The 15,488-nt window shown below is 49.1% G+C and overlaps 1 protein-coding gene across 2 annotated transcripts in view; it reads left to right on the top strand.

Annotated features, from left to right (window-relative positions):
• TXNDC16 (thioredoxin domain containing 16) overlaps positions 1 to 15,488 on the top strand; it is a 51,390-nt gene that overhangs the window by 14,839 nt on the left and 21,063 nt on the right. For both annotated transcript variants that reach the window (XM_039386831.1, XM_027744482.2), the window contains exons 13-18: positions 2,163 to 2,331; positions 2,904 to 3,040; positions 8,084 to 8,168; positions 11,767 to 11,905; positions 12,461 to 12,621; positions 15,107 to 15,297. In XM_039386831.1, the coding sequence (XP_039242765.1) occupies positions 2,163 to 2,331; positions 2,904 to 3,040; positions 8,084 to 8,168; positions 11,767 to 11,905; positions 12,461 to 12,621; positions 15,107 to 15,297 (882 nt within the window). The remainder of the gene's footprint in view (positions 1 to 2,162; positions 2,332 to 2,903; positions 3,041 to 8,083; positions 8,169 to 11,766; positions 11,906 to 12,460; positions 12,622 to 15,106; positions 15,298 to 15,488) is intronic.

The following is a 15,488-nucleotide window of genomic DNA, read 5'->3' as shown; positions in this document are numbered from 1 at the left end:
GCCTGGAACACTTCCAGGAATGGGGAGTCCAGTCTCTGGGCAACAAGAGGTTGTGCAACACTCAGCTGTGTTTGGTTTTCAGTAGCTTGTTTTGATATTTGGTCAAACCTCCCCACCTGGGAGTGGGTTGTTGCTTGTCCTTGATCTCACTGTCCCCTCCAGAGCAGACTTTATGTACTGTTAGATTTTATTGTTTCTTTCTTCCTGGCAGTTTCCAGTCAAAACTTCTTTGGGTTTTTCCTCAGCAGGCATGTCTTCCAAATCTCTCCAGATTCTCATTTGCTTAAGCCTTTCCAAAAAAGTGTTTCCCAGCCTGGCTCGCTGGGCTCAGCAGAGGTCTCTCCAGGACAGAAAAACTCAATTTTCCTCCCATGCCTTTCAGATGCTGTTGGGAGTTCACCCCTTTTCTGCAGCACTGATGGTATCTGTGCATCCTGCTTCTCCTCATGGAATGCTGCTGTCCTTACACTTTGCCCTTCAAATTGCTTTCTGCCCCTCTGGGCTTTGGATCATTTGGAGATTGGATATGTTTTATTCCATCAGCCAGGCCTTTGATGAAAACAGTGATCAGGATCTAAACCCAGAACAGGGAGAGAAGAAAGTTTGGCTGGTTTGATCTGTTGGGAAATCCTCATCACCTGCCCCAGCCCTGGTTTCTGAAGGACACTGGTCTGCATCCATGTGTGTACTTGTCTCTAGGTTTCACTCCATCTTTCCCATGTAGCTGTTGAATCCTGTTCAAAGAAGTTTAGGGAAGGAGTGAAGATTTTTGAGATAATCATTCCTGCAGTGGGAATGGACGACTGCACAGAGCCTGGCTGTCCTTGGCCAGGGCCGTGAGTGGGTGGGAGGCAGATCAAGGGGGGCTGGAAGCCAAGGAGGGGGAGGGAGTGAAGCTGGTGATGGTTCACCTGTCTGGGTTAGACCAGGCTTAGCCATGGAGCAGCAGCAGCGTGTGCTGGTCTTCACCCAGCCTGAAGAGGAAAGAAAGATAAGATCCCTGGAAGTGTTCCAGGCCAGGTTGGATGGGGCTTGGAGAAACTTGGTCTAGTGGAAGGTGTCCCTGCCCATGGCAGGGGGTTAGAATGAGATGTTCCTTCCAACCCAAACCATTCTCCATGAATCTGGGATGAAGGACATGCTGGAGTTGCAGAAGTCTTGGGCTCATGGAGAGCAGACAGGGAACCAACCTTCCTTTATTTCAGTGCTCACCAATCCCTTGAGATTATCACTTTTTTAGGACTTTTCCCAGGAGCCACAGCTGGACTGACTGCCCTGTAATTCCCACATGCTCTTCCTTTCCCTCTCCCTTATTTGTCAGACCCCTCTCTTAAGGTCAGGCAGGTGTCTGGTGGTGGCTGGAAGATGAATACCTGACGTGGAATCCCACAAAATCCTGAGTTGGAAGGGATCCACAGGGATCAAGTCCAACTTGTGGCTCTGCACAGGATAACCCCAAGAATCCCACCATGTGCCTGAGAGCACAGGATGGGGGGAATGCCACCAAATTGTTTTATTCCATCTGCCTTTCTTACATCCCCTCTGACCGCTCTGTGTGTGTTTGGCTTCGGGCTTGAGGTAGAACAGACATTTTTCACCACTGAACGCCTTAATAAGTGAAAAAACCTTGACTGCATCATCCTCTTCCATGCCAAGCTTCATCTTCCCTCTTTCCTGTAAATGAGAACCTGTATTGTTTCTCCTCCTGGCCTCATTCCTAAGGTATTTCCGTGCTTTTCCTTACTTTATGCTCCCGGACAGTTGCCTCAGGATTCTGTGGTGTCCCTTTGAGTTACCAGCCAGATGTGAGTGTCTCTGGGAATTTCTTTCTGAGAAGTACAACCTCTCACTTCCCTGAGATCATTCTCTCTGTTGTTTGGATCTGTCCATACCTGATGGGATATTTAATAGATTCACGGCCTGGAAATAATCACTACTGTGGCCAAAAAGTGTCAGGCATATCCATGACTGATTTCAAGAGGGAGATGTCCTGTACTCAAAGGGATTGTGTATCCAGGGCTGGATTTTGAGATTTCTGGGAGCGTTATTACAAATGTATACAATAATATCCAAATGAACCACTAAAAACCTCTATTTTCCCACCAATTTATCATTACTTTTAGGTTTTCATATTATTCATAAGTATTTATTTTCCACTCTAGGAACTCCTGGGGTTTTGCTCTCCCGGGTGAACTGCTGGGACTGGCCTGGAATTTGCACCCAGGAGAATGTCACCCAGTTTCCCACCATCAAGATTTATGGGAAAGGAGAGAAGTCAGTGACATATGATGGCATGTGGGGAACTGAAGAGCTCACCAGCTTCATCATCCTGTAAGTGAGGAGTCCCCACATGGGGAGATCTGCCAGATCCACATCTGGATACTTCATGATCTGTATAATGGAAATCCCTCTTGGAAAAATAATGCCAGATCTGATTATAGACCTGGTTTGGAAATTAATCTAATAACTTTTTGTGCTTTTCAGTCTCAGGGAACATCTGTTCTTACGCAGCACATCCTTCTGTTGTCACTGTCCCTTTTTCGTTTTTTTTTGTTTGTTTTTTTGTTTTGTTTTTTTTTGTTTTTGTTTTGGTTTGGTTTTGTTTTGTTTTTATTTTGTTTTGTTTTTGGTTTTGTTTTGTTTTTTTTCTGGAATTCCTTCTCTGTTATTTTTAATGGGGATCCCAAGGATCTCAGAGCAACCAGGGTGGCTCAGGGCTGTTCTCTCTTCCTCATAATCAGCTCCAGTGCCTTTCTCTGTCTGTCCTCCCTTCCCAAATGACTAATTTTTGTCTCTATTGAGGCATGACAGTTGTCACATTGGGCTGGGGGCCCTGTTGGATTGAGGTTGCCCTTTTGTCTCTTCCTCCCAAAGCCCCACGTTTTTCCTCTGCCTTTCCATAGGAGCCGAGTTTCCTGCCCGCTGAAACTGGCCACGATGGACGAAGCAGAAGGATATTTAAGAGGAGAGTTTCCACCTGAGCTGTCATCCCATCACCACACTTCCCTTCTGGGAGTGTTTAGCACAGCCACAAGTGAAGGTCAGTGTGGTGTTTGTGGGTTAAGCGCTCTTCAGCTTCATTCCTGGTGGGAGAGGGATGCTTCCAGGTTGCTTGGAAGTTCACAACACAGCCTGCCTGGCACCACCCGTTCTAGTTTTACAAGCAGAGGATTGCAGGTCATTCCAGATGTGGGACCTGGGGTCCATACCTTGCTCAGAGGACGTTCAGCTGCCAAGTGTGTTTACTACATCCAGTGTGGGAGTAATAACTTCCCAACAATCTGTCCCTGTTGTATCTCCTGCCCCTTACCCTGAAGAGTTTGGCTCTGTCCTCTCTGTGAGTCCTTTCAAAATAGTTGTAGGCTGGCATTAAATTCCCTCTTAGCCTCTGACTTAGCCCAGATCCATCAGCCATTCTTCACAGCATATTCTTCCTTAAAGAAAGCCCTTTCCACACTTGGATTCACAGTTATCTTGCTGATTCCTCCTGAAAATGGGGTGGTCCCAGTTCTTCAACACACAATCCAAAACTTTTACTTTTTTAAAACCAAAACAGCAGTAAGGTGAAATACAGATTTCCTGCCTCAAAAGCAGTGAAATGTGAATAACTCAGTGAAATCCAGTTGTGAATTTTGAAATAGGTGGACACAGAAATGCAAAGCAGAGCTGCTGGAAGGAGTGTCCTGAACTTGTTTGGATTTGTCTCACTCCGTAGTCTCGGTCAGTGCAGTCCTGGGCAGTGGCTGAAACTTGGAGCAGTGACACTCTCCCTGCCCTGCCTGCTCTGAGTCACTGGGATGGGCTCCAGTATCATCCCTTCCCTGCCATAGCTGTGGTCCAGGATCCCTTTGCAAAAACAGGGAAATGGATCCCAGAGCTGTGGTGATTTTTCATGTGACAATCATATATGATAAAGGAGAGGGAATAAAGTCAGTCTGGAAAGGGAACATCGTGTCGTGTTTCAGGCACATCATAGAATTATGGAATGGTTTGGGTTGGAAGGGATTTTAAGGATCATTTTTTCCTGCCCCCTACCATGGGCAGGGACACCTTCCACTAGACCAGGTTGCTCCAAGCCCCGTCCAACCTGGCCTTGGACACTTCCAGGGATGGGGCAGCCACAGCTTCTCTGGGCTGGACTAAAGGTTTTTTGGGATCAGTAAGATTTTCTGCTGTATTTACCAGATTAGATGGTCCTGAAGAAAACAGGGAATTAGCTGTCAGCTGGCTCAGTGAGCACAACCCAAGTGTTTTCCAGTTGGTTCCAGACATTCTATTTTGTTCTTATCTCTGGGCACAGTGGATTCCCTCTGGAGCCGCTCACGTGAGAAAGTAGCTTGGTTTGCATTAAACCAAAGTTCAGAGGCACAACAGAGCTTTAAAATAAAAAATAGTCTGAAAGTTTGATCTTAAGCAGGATCAGAAAGTTCTCCTTTTTTCAAGGCAGTGATTCCCGGGGGAAGCTGGCAACTGAGAGGCCGTGGGGTGGGAAGGTCCCAGCTCTGCAGAGTGAGGCCCTGGCACAGGTTGCCCACAGAAGCTGTGCCTGCCCCATCCCTGGAAGTGTCCAAGACCAGGTCGGACAGGGCTTGGAGCAACCTGGGCTATTGGAAGGTGTCCCTGCCCGTGGCAGGGGGTTGGAGCTGGATGATCGTTCAAGTCACTTCCAACTCAAACCGTTCTGGGATTCTCAATAGAAGTTGTTCATTTCCTCCTGTGCAAACAAGAGCGTTGGAGGTTTCCAGGCAGCTCTTTCCCTCTTCCCTCAGGGCATATCCATCTACAGTCCGGAACGGCATCCGCAGTCTGGGGTAACTCAGCCGCAGGTGCCAAGGGAGATGAAATTCGGGAAGTGTTCTCCTCCCATAACCCCGGGGGTGTTGGAGCCTCCCGCAGAATGGCCTGAGGGAGCAGAAAACTGGAGCCAGCTGTTCAGGCACCAAACCAGGCTGGGGCCGGGAAAACCACACTGCTCCTCTTATCAACCTGCGGGCTTATCTGGAATTTCCAGTCGTTTTCTCACGACAAGAATTCCTTCTCTATCCTGCACCGGCGATGGCACCAGGTCGTTGCCATTTCTAGTTAACTGAGACAGAGATGTTCAGCTAAATAAATCCCTGGGTTTTTTCCAACCCTTAGCATGAGGACTATGTTAAGAAGCCCTTTGGTGGGTCTGAGCTAAAAGAGGCTTGTGGGAAAAATCATAATTAATATTTATTAGGAAGAGGGGAATGGTATTACGAGGGCAACGAACGAGCATTTTCCTGGAAACTTGCAGAATTTTTAGAGGAGCGGTTTGTTTTCTGCGCAGAAACTGGAAGATCCTTGGAAGTAAGACTCTGTCCTAAACCCTGTGGCAAATATTTAAAAATAAACCTGTGTCCTGCGCTGCTCTGGCGCCTCACAGAGCTTGGCAGCACCAGTGGAAGCCAAGTGTTCAAGGAGTGAGAGATGCTCCAGGTGCTGCTGGAGAGCATGGTCAGGAGATTCCTCCTTCCAGAGGGACAAGGGGAGGTGCTCAGATCCTGTCTCCCAAAACTCTGCAGGGATTTTAGACCCCTCCTCATGTGGCAGCTTTGTAGGGATTTTAGACCGTTCCTCACGTGGCAGCTTTGTTCCTTCTTGTTCCCAAATCAGTGAGGTTGTGCTCCTGCAACTCGCAGCAGCGTCGTGGAAGGCAGCTGGGATTCCAGCTCGAGGAATGTGCTGCAGTGCCTGATCAGGTGCCACAGGGCCTTGCAACAGGGCTCTCAGAGGGACTAATTTCCTAGGAAGTATTGAAACAGATTCTTTAGAAGTGCATCTTCTTTGTGAATCTGGGGGGTTTCTGGCACAGAGCTGAGAGACTGTTGCTGTGAGCTGTGCAGAAATAGGGGCTGGTGTGTGGCTCTGGGTCTGGCACAGCCCCCAAAATGTGGGACAATTTGGAAGTGTGACAGGGAATGAGGATCTCATTAGGAATGACCCTGATGAAAGGAGTAAGCCTGGATTCTGCTGAAGGTTGTCCTTATTTAGAAGAGAATTCCAGCAGCCAGAGCTGCTCCAGGCACTTCAATACGAGCTTATGTCTCCAGGGAGGATTTAAAGCCTCTAGACCTGCTCCTTGGAGGAACCTGGGATGTGAATTTTTCCTTCAACACTAATTAAATCAGGTAACCAAAGACCAAAAGAGCTGGAAGCCAACTTCAAACGTTATCAAGAGTGATTTCTCTATATCTCAAGATGAACCAGCCAAACTCTTGTTACCAACTGTGTTGTATGTGTGTTTTCCTGCTAAGTACATGGACCTGTTGGAGCAAGTCACAGGAGGCCATGGAGATACTCCAGGAGCTGGAGACCTTCTGCTCTGGAGCCAGGCTGGGAGAGCTGGGGGTGTTCAACCTGGAGAAGAGAAGGCTCCTGGGAGACCTGAGAGCCCCTTCCAGTGCCTAAAGGGGCTCCAAGAGAGCTGGAGAGGAAGCTGGGACAAGGGCTTGGAGGGACAGGACAAGGGGGAATGGCTTCAAACTGCCAGAGCACAGGGTTAGATGGGATATTGGGAAGGAATTCTTCTTGGGTGTGAGAGTGGTGATGCCCTGGCACAGGTTGCCCAGAGAAACTGTGGCTGCCCCATCCCTGGAATTACTCAAGGCCAGGTTGGACGGGGCTTGGAGCAGCCTGGTGTGGTGGAAGATGTCCCTGCCCATGGCAGGGAGTTGGAATGAGATGAGCTTTAAGGATCCTTCCAACCCTACCTATCCCGGGGTTCTATGACGATGTCTGAACCCCCGACGGGACACTCCTTAAGGGTCTAAGCTTCCATTTGAAAAGGAAAATAGCTTAAATGACAGTTTATGGTCCCTGTGGGACACAATGGAAAATATGGCTTTGGGTGTAGCTGGAAAAGAGGAGTCAAAGAACCAAAAAGTGACCATTTGTGAGGTGGCCCCGTCTACTGAGGTGAGTCAATGGTCCCAGGAGCTTGGGCTGGCTGCTGTGAATGTTCTAGGGAACACAACTGATGTCTGACTGATCTCACTGAAGTTATAAAGCAACATATATCACGGCTGTATCTGAGACAGAACCTTAATTCTCAGCAAAAACCTGCCTTCTCCAAAGACATTTCTCACTCTCCCTAAGTCAGAAGAGCCTTTTCGGTTGCTCTCGGTTGCTCAATCCAAAGGAGGAGGAGTGGTGGTGGTGTTGAAATCCACCCTGTTCTCACCCCACCTTTGGCAGCAGCTGTTTGGATCTCTGGTCTCTGACTGCATTGCACAAGCTCACACACAGTGCTTTGCATGTTCCCACAGAGCTTGGCTTTCCCGTGGATCCAACTGCCGAAAACCGCGGCCAGGTTGGACAGGGCTTGGAGCGACCTGGGCTAGTGGAAGGTGTCCCTGCCCGTGGCAGGAGGTTGGACTAGATGAGCATTAAAGTTCCTTCCAACCCAAACCATCCTGGGATTCTTTGAAAACTGAGGCTGTTTTATAAGGGAATAAACCAGTTCTGGAGTCGGCTTCCTTCTGGGGCTCTGCTCTCGGTCTCAGCTGTGACAGATCAAAAGAGCCCCAAGCTGCTCCTTCCCCATCCTGTGACAGTCCCAGCCTGCTCAGAGGAACTGGTTAAACCCAGGCACCCGTAGGAGAGGTTGGTTTATCTCTGGGTCCTTAACACTACTCCTGTAAAGTCATCATCTGTCATTTCCCAAAGGTCACTGGGATTCGTAAGATTTCTGTTTAGACTTATAATTGCTCCTGTTCTTAAGAACACTTACAGACTTAAAGCCCTTAAAGACATTTCGTTTTCCAGCAGTGCCTCTACCCTGCAGATCCCTGTGGAAACACAGGGCTGGTGACTGAAGAGCAAACCCTCTTCTCAGAATGGGAATTTTCCTCTCATCCTTGGTCACTGCCAGCTCCTCCTCCCGTGGCCTGTGGCCCTGAGCTGCAGCCATTTCTCATGAGCCTCTAATCCTGGTTTCATTCCCGACAGTTCGCCGTGGGAGGGTGTTACGTGCACAGGCATCGATTGGTTTCCAGGAGGAACCTCAACACCTCCCTTTCTATTGTTTATTCTTGTATTTTTATCTTTTTTTTTCTTCCAGCCAGGGAAGCTTTTGAAGAGGCAGGAAGCATCCTAAGTGGCCACGTAATGATGGGGACATATTTTGAAGATGATGGCTTGGCTTTGTAAGTTGTTTCTCTTTTTTCCCTGGGAATTATTCAAACTGGTCTGCATTTAGTGAAAGGCAGTGCCTGGAGCAAGTGTCACTGAGTGACTTGGTCCTGTAGGGAGACTGGGAGATTGCTCAGGACTCATCCTAAGGGAGTTGTGACCTTGGTTCTGCCACCGATTCTCAGCCTGTCCGTGGTCAACTCACTCAGCCCTGTTCAGTCCTCCAGCCCTGCCAGCCCCCCTGGATCTGGTTGTGTTCCTCATACAAACTTCTATGGAGGGAAAAAACAGGCTGGAAAAATTATACCATCAGCGTTGAGGGAATAAAAACAGCTCTGCCCTTCTCTTTCCATCAGGAAAAAGTGATGGATTGTCCCTGGCCTTCCTCTTTGTGCAGTCCCTTGGCTTGCTCTGATGGCTGCCCCCAGTTGGCAAGAGCAGCCAGGAGAGGGGCTGTGGAGTGAGCATTGAGCCTGGGAGCAGGAAAAGGCTTTGGAAGTCTGGGAATAAATGCTGTCTTGCCATGGAGCTGCCTTGGAGCTTTGGTCTCATCCAGCTTCCCTGTGGGCACTTGCATCTAGCTGGGAGCTGCCAGGGATAGGGAGGAATCTACCTCTATCTTTTCATCCTCTTACCATGGATCTTTTTTTCCTGATAGATGTTCCCCCCTTATCCCTCCCCCTGGCAAGAGCAAGATCCTGCCACCATTTCCAGACAGAGCTTTGGGAGGAAGAGTGCTGGAAAAATACAGCAGCCTTCCTCCTGCACACATGGTGAAGGCAAAGTCAAGGCTTCCTTGGCCAATTCCTGGTGGAATAAGTATCAGTTCCATCCCTAACTTTAAGCCAAATTGGAGCTAATGGGATCTGAGCACTTAACTGTGTCATTAAGATTCCAGCAAGGGGCAAAGTGCTTTGGATTAGAGTGTGAGAGATGCTTCAGTGCCTAGGAAAGCAGGGAGATCCAGGGGGAATCTTCAACTCGTCCTGGCGTCTCATTTCCCTGAGGAATTAGCTATCAAATCAGAGTTAAAAATCCCAGAAGGTCCTTGGCCTGTTTTTCAGGTGTGGGTTTAACAGCCTGTAATGAAGCAGGGAATTATTTTCATTAGTTTCCTACAGATGTGATTCCTCCCTCAAGAGACACGGGAATTTCCGTGGTGTAAAAATACCTTGGGAATATTTCTCCAGTAACCAAACTGGGCTCCACGCTTGTATCTTGGAAGTGAGGCAGTACCAGGCTTGTTGGGATGGGAGATCACTGGTCCCAAAATCATAACCCCCCCAAGACTTTTATTCCCTAAAGATCTCAGCTCAGCTGATAGAAGGGAAAAAGCAAAGGAGGGGAGGATCATCTTACAAGGTACCAGCAGAAAAAGCCTGTGTTCTCTCACCACTGACACATGCAAGAACAGACCTCCCTGCTCCTACTCCAGGAGTCTCCAGCCTGCTCCTGTTCAGCTGGAATATTTAGTACAGTTTATATTGATACTCCTTCTGCCAAATTTGGATTTTGGCTGTGATTTGTGGGTGAAGCTACTGTAGCTGATGGTCTTCTCAACTGTAAGTAGAAAGTAAACACTTACAGGAATTCCTTATGCAAGAGCCAGGCTCACTTCCCTTCTTAAGAAAAAGCTATTTCTCTGCTCAAGGCTCAAGGAGAAAATATTTGTGGCTCCCAGGTCACGGAGAGCTGATTCCCCTCTTTCCAGAGAAAGAGGTCTGCAGGAAACACAAAGGTCTTGTTAGCAAAGCTGTTTGCTCAGCAGGCACCTGCTCTGCTGGTCACCAACGAAGGGGAGAAAGGCATTGAGGAAGAAATGCTTTGAATGAGGTAGTTATTTATTTCCACATCCATGTCTCAGGTTCCTGCCAAGCATTTGTTTGCAGATGTTTTTGATTTAAATGCAAGACTCGTGTTACCCAATGAATGGCCCTGCTGTATAAATAGAAAGCTGTCCCAGGCAACAATACAACCCCTCAGTACCAGGAAGATGGGAAGGGATTTCAGGGTAGGTTCTGCCTGGGGAATTTGATGGTTTGCTGGCAGTACATAAAAAATTTCCTTATAAAATAGTGAAATAGAATCCCAGAGTGGTTTGGGTTGGAAGGGACCTTAAATCCCATCTCACTCCACCCCCCTGCCATGGGCAGGGACACGTTCCACTGGACCAGTTTGCTCCAACCTGGCCTTGGACACTTCCAGGGATCCAGGGGCAGCCACAACTTTTCTGGGCAACCTGTGTCAGGGCCTCACCACCCTCACAGACCCATCAAAGGCTGCTGAACAAGTTGATGTATTCTAGACACAGGGAGCAAGAGTCCTCACCTCCTCTCAGCCATGACCAAGCCAGAGAATCTCTTTAAAACCTGTGGAAGTTTAGGAAGTTCAAAATCCCTGAATTAATTTTTTTTTTAAGGTTTTGCCACTCTTAATGAATGATAAATAGAGGTTAATTTGCAAAACAGCACAGAGGAAAGTTGAGGATCTTCCTCACAGCTCAAAGGATTCTCAGAGGTGTGAGGCTCAATTCCATAGGAGCTGGACATTGAGGAAATATCTGCAGTTCCCTCCACTTGCTTTGTCATTGATGACCTAAAGAAATCCTTAACTCAGAGGGTGATGAGGCCCTGGCACAGGTTGCCCAGAGAAGCTGTGGCTGCCCCATCCTTGGAAGTGTCCAAGGCCAGGTTGGATAGGGCTTGGAGCAACTTGGTCTAGTGGAAGGTGTCCCTGCCCATGGCAGGGGGTGAAACAAGGTGGTGTTTAAGATCCCTTCCAACCCAAACCATTCTGGGATTCTTGGATTCTGTTCCTGCTTCTCTTTCCTTTTCACTTCCAAGATTGGGTGGTGCAAGTACCCACCCAGGGCTTCATTCTGCCTCCCAAGCCAAGGCAAACAGAAGGTCTCAGACTCCATCCAAGGGACACAACTCACACAAAATAAGCACCAGGAGATCTAATTTTTGGCTTAGTGAACAAGCAAAAAATTTTGGTGAAGTCCAGCTCCACGTTAGAGCAACATCCCCAGCCTGCACCCACTGACTCTTGGGGGAGTAGCTCATGCTTTTTTCCTCAGTGCTCTTCTGGTAACAGGGTTCAAGGGTTTTAAAGAAAAGCTGAGAAAGTGGGAAAAGCAAAAATAGGAGAATGCTGAGCAGTGAAAGAGCAGGGGGGACATCAAGATGGGAGAGCAGTTTTCTGGAAGTTTGAGGAACTTCAGCCCTGGAGGCTCCAGATGTCACTGCTCAGAGGAAGGGTGAGACAGGGGAAATCAGTGGCCTCAGCAGTTTTTCTGGGACATGTCTAGTTTATTTTTCAAAGGCTACTGGAAATTTTTCAAAGGTCATGACACCAGAATTCAGAGAATCACCGAATGGTTTGAGTTGGAAAGGGCCTTAAAGCTCATCTCATTCCACCCCCTGCCATGGGCAGGGACACCTTCCACTATCCCGGGTTGCTCCAAGCCTGGTCCAACCTGGCCCTGAACACTTCCAGGGGTGGAACTTCCCTGTCCCTACTTGTCCCCAGGAGGATGCCAGCTCTGTGTGCAGCACATTTGGTGTGTGTCCAGTCCTCCAGCCAATCCTTGTTGCCATCCCTCTTTTCCAGATCCCGTAAATACTCCGTGTCCCCCCCAGCCCTCCTCCTTGCCCGGAGCAGAGGTCGGAGCGTGGAAAGCATTTCTTTGTCTAAACAGAGCGTGCAGGACATGGTGCAGATGATCAGATATGAACTGCTGGACATTTTTGTAAGTAAAAGAGAATAAAAGTGTCCTTTTTCCCTGATTACAGCGCGGAGCTCTGCAAAGCAAGCATGTCTGCTCATTACTTCCACCCTGCTGAGTTTGTTTTTAAGTTTTATGGCTTGGATCGGGGAGTCTGGGCAGAAATCTGCTGTTTGCTGGGTGGTCTCGGGGGAGGAGACCCTGGAGGTGATGGAATGGCCTCATAGTCTCTGACCTGCTGCTGTGGTGGCTTGGCCTCTTGCAGGCTCTGCTCCCAGCCTTTTCTACGTGCCTTTGGAAGACTGGTTGTAGCTATAAGACACAGATCTGGGATGAGCTGGCCTTGCTTCTCCCTCCTCTGCTCACACCCACCTTGTCCCAGCTGCTCCTCTGGACTTGACATGTGATGGGCAGCGTTGGACATATTCACCTCCAACGTGCACCAGAATCCTAGCATCCAGTTGGATACCCCACCCTTGCTTAACCTCTGCACCCCTCCTGTAAGGACAGAAAGTCGAATTTTCCCCTTTTTTTTTCTCCTCCCCATAAACCCCAACTTCTTGTTTCGATGTCTTGCAGCCCGAAATCACCGTGCAAAATCTGCCCCAGTACTTGCAGCTCACCAAGCCCTTCCTCATCCTGTTCAGTGATGGTGACATCAGTCAAATGGAAAGCAAGGAAATGCTGAAGCTGGCAAAAGGAAGACCCCAGCAGGCGTTTGTGGCTTGCTGGTTGAACTTGTGAGTGTGTGAAAACCTCTCTCCTCCTTTCCGTTCGCTCGCTCTGAGCGTTTTCAGGGCAAGGAAAAAAACCCTGAGGCTGCAATTACTGAAAACACAAGCTGGCAATTTGATTATTGGGTCTGAAATCATCATGAGTTGGGAGGTCAAGCCATTTAGCAATGATTCAGTCTGTGTTCTGGGCAGCTGCAAAGTTGCCTGACAAAGAGAAATTAGTAAATGTTTAATTGATTGCAGAAATAATTTTCGATAGAGTAAAATGTTCTCAAGGATGTTGTGTAGTGGCTTGACCTTGGGTCTGGTGTTATTTGTATTTTTGTTGCACGTGGGAGTAAAAGAAAAAAAGAAATTTGCCCTCCTGGAATGTCTTATGGTGATTTTCCACCAGCAATTAGAGGGAATGACTGGTCATTGACTGGGAGAAGAAAGTTCAGCCAGAAGAAGCCCCATAAAGCAAACCTCAAAAATATTCAAGAAACAATGAGTCCAAGAGCTAAGAAATAGAAGGTTGTAGGAAAGGGGATTTTTAATAATCCTCTCCTCCCTAGTTGCATTTTTAATTTTTTAGCCTCTCTTTGTTTTGCCCAAGCCCAGAGACACCTCGGTGACTTAATCATAACGTGCTTTGAAGTCTGGGCAGAACGTCCAGCGTGGGCTGGGTTGAGCTGACGGGGAATGCACATGTTTTCAGAGAGCAGGAGATTTGTTTGCCAGTAAAGCACAAGAAATGAGTGCCCTGGAACTTCCCCACCTACGCATCAGCCCCTGCTCTCCCTCCCTGACAAACTCCCTATAGGGAGTCTCTGTCCTTTCAGGGCGGTCCTGTGGTGTCCCTGTCCTTGGGGGAGATCACTGTGGGATCCTTGTGCTGGCGTTGGGGTCCCTGGTCTCACGTGGGAGGTCCCTCTACTTGTAGGGCTTCATTGCTGCTTCCTCATTCTTGCAGAGGGTCTAAACCCACTGTAGGGTGTCCTTGTCCTCATATGGGCTCCCTGTCCCTGAAGAAGCATCCCTGCCCTCTGAGGGGGCCCATAGGGGACTCCAGCAGATGAAGGGAGCAGGGTGTGCCTCCCACAGGGAGCCACATCCCAGGGCACAGCCCCCCTGGGGACAGCCGGGATGGAAGGGGACAAGGAGCCGGCTGAAAACTCTGGTCTGTGGGACTCCTGGGCAGCCCCAACACAGACCAACAGCTGCTGCAGTCTGGAAAATCCCACACAGCGAGATGGAGGGGGCAATGGAGTGGGACAGGACAGGAGGAGGTCACTGTGAGGAGAGCAAGGAGGAATTAGCAGGAGGTGAGATCTGCAGAGAACGAAATGCTGAACGTGGCACTGTCAGGCTGCTGCCAGGGGTAAAATATCCCCTTCCTCTCTTTGGGCAAGAGACTGGAGTCTGTAAGTCTGAGAAATCAGTCCCAGAATCCCAGAACGGTCTGGGTTGGAAGGGACCTTAAAGGTCATCCAGTTCCACTGCCCTGCCATGGGCAGGGACACCTTCCACTATCCCAGATTGCTCCAAGCCCCATCCAACCTGGCCTTGGACACTTCCAGGGATCCAGGGGCAGCCACAGCTCCTCTGGGCAACCTGTGCCAGGGCCTCTCCATCCGCACAGGGAAGAATTCCTTCCCAATATCCCATCTATCCCTGCCCTCTGGTAATGGGAAGCCATTTCCCCTTGTCCTATCCCTCCATGCCCTTGTCAAAAGTCCCTCATCCTAGAAAGAGGATCTCATTCCTATGGCAAGAACCAGCTCAGACCTGGAGCATCACTCAGCCTGAAAACAGTTCTAGAAGGGCTCAGCATCTTCGTGGGCTTGCTGTCCCTCTCTCTCAAGTCAAAAAGTCACACTCTGTCACTTGGGGAAGTTGCCATCCCCTCCCCGCCCCCTGGGGAAGTGCCAGGGGCTGGACCACCTGAGCACAGCCCTCTGCATCAGCTCCTGCCTTTCCATCCCTGTGGAATTGCTGCTGCTGTGGGACAGTGGCAGCAGCTGGGCTGGAAGGAGCTGGCAGCTCTCCCTGCAGACAGGGACCAACCCCGGGGGGCTGCAGGAACCTGTCACGCTCCAGTCTCACCTGTTCTTAAAAGCTTAAGGTGGAGAACATTTCCCACCATCCTACAGAGTTTCCCCTGCTCAAGGATTCTTTATGCATCCAATTTCCTGTCCATTCCCTCTCTGTTATATCCCAGTAGGTTCCTTAAGGCATTGAGCTTATTGAGCTTAGAATCATGGAATGGTTTGGGTTGGAAGGGACCTTAAAGACCATCTCATTCCAACCCCCTGCCATGGGCAAGGACACCTTACACTATCCCAGGTTGCTCCAAGCCCCATCCAACCTGACCTGGAACACTTCCAGGGTTGGGGCTTCTACAGTCCCACAGGCAAAACTGGACTTTGTTGGATGGTAGCCAAGGGATTTGGTGCTTACTTGGCTCTTAGCGTTGCTATGTTCCCAAACCTGAATGTCCTCTTCCCAACAGGAAGAAGACTCCAGTGGGATACGGGATCCTTAGGACGTACTTTGCTGCCGTGCCTTCGCTGCCCGTTCTCGTCTGGGTGAACCTCCACGCCGGGGGCCAGGTTTTCCAGTTCCCACCAGAGCAGTCCATCGCTGAAGTGAACGTCTTGTCTTGGCTGGAGAAGCTCCAAGCAGGACTGGAGACTCCCAGCTGTAAGTGGACACAGGTTTATAACGTTCCTAAGCACACACTGTGAGCTCCAGTCTGTTTATGAGAAGACACTACATGCAATAAATTGTCTGCCCTGGAATTTAATGATGGAAAAACTAGCTCTGCTAGCTGGGGCTGGAGAAGTACAAATAGTTCAGCCAGGAGACAATACCCACACTCACAAGTTTGCTCT

The sequence above is a fragment of the Pipra filicauda genome, unplaced genomic scaffold (assembly GCF_003945595.2).
Source record: "Pipra filicauda isolate LSUMZ 115617 unplaced genomic scaffold, ASM394559v2 scaffold508_size1329835_pilon, whole genome shotgun sequence".
In the NCBI taxonomy this organism is placed as follows: domain Eukaryota; kingdom Metazoa; phylum Chordata; class Aves; order Passeriformes; family Pipridae; genus Pipra; species Pipra filicauda.
Note: the sequence above shows the minus strand (reverse complement) of the source record. Positions and strands in the feature narration are given on the sequence as shown.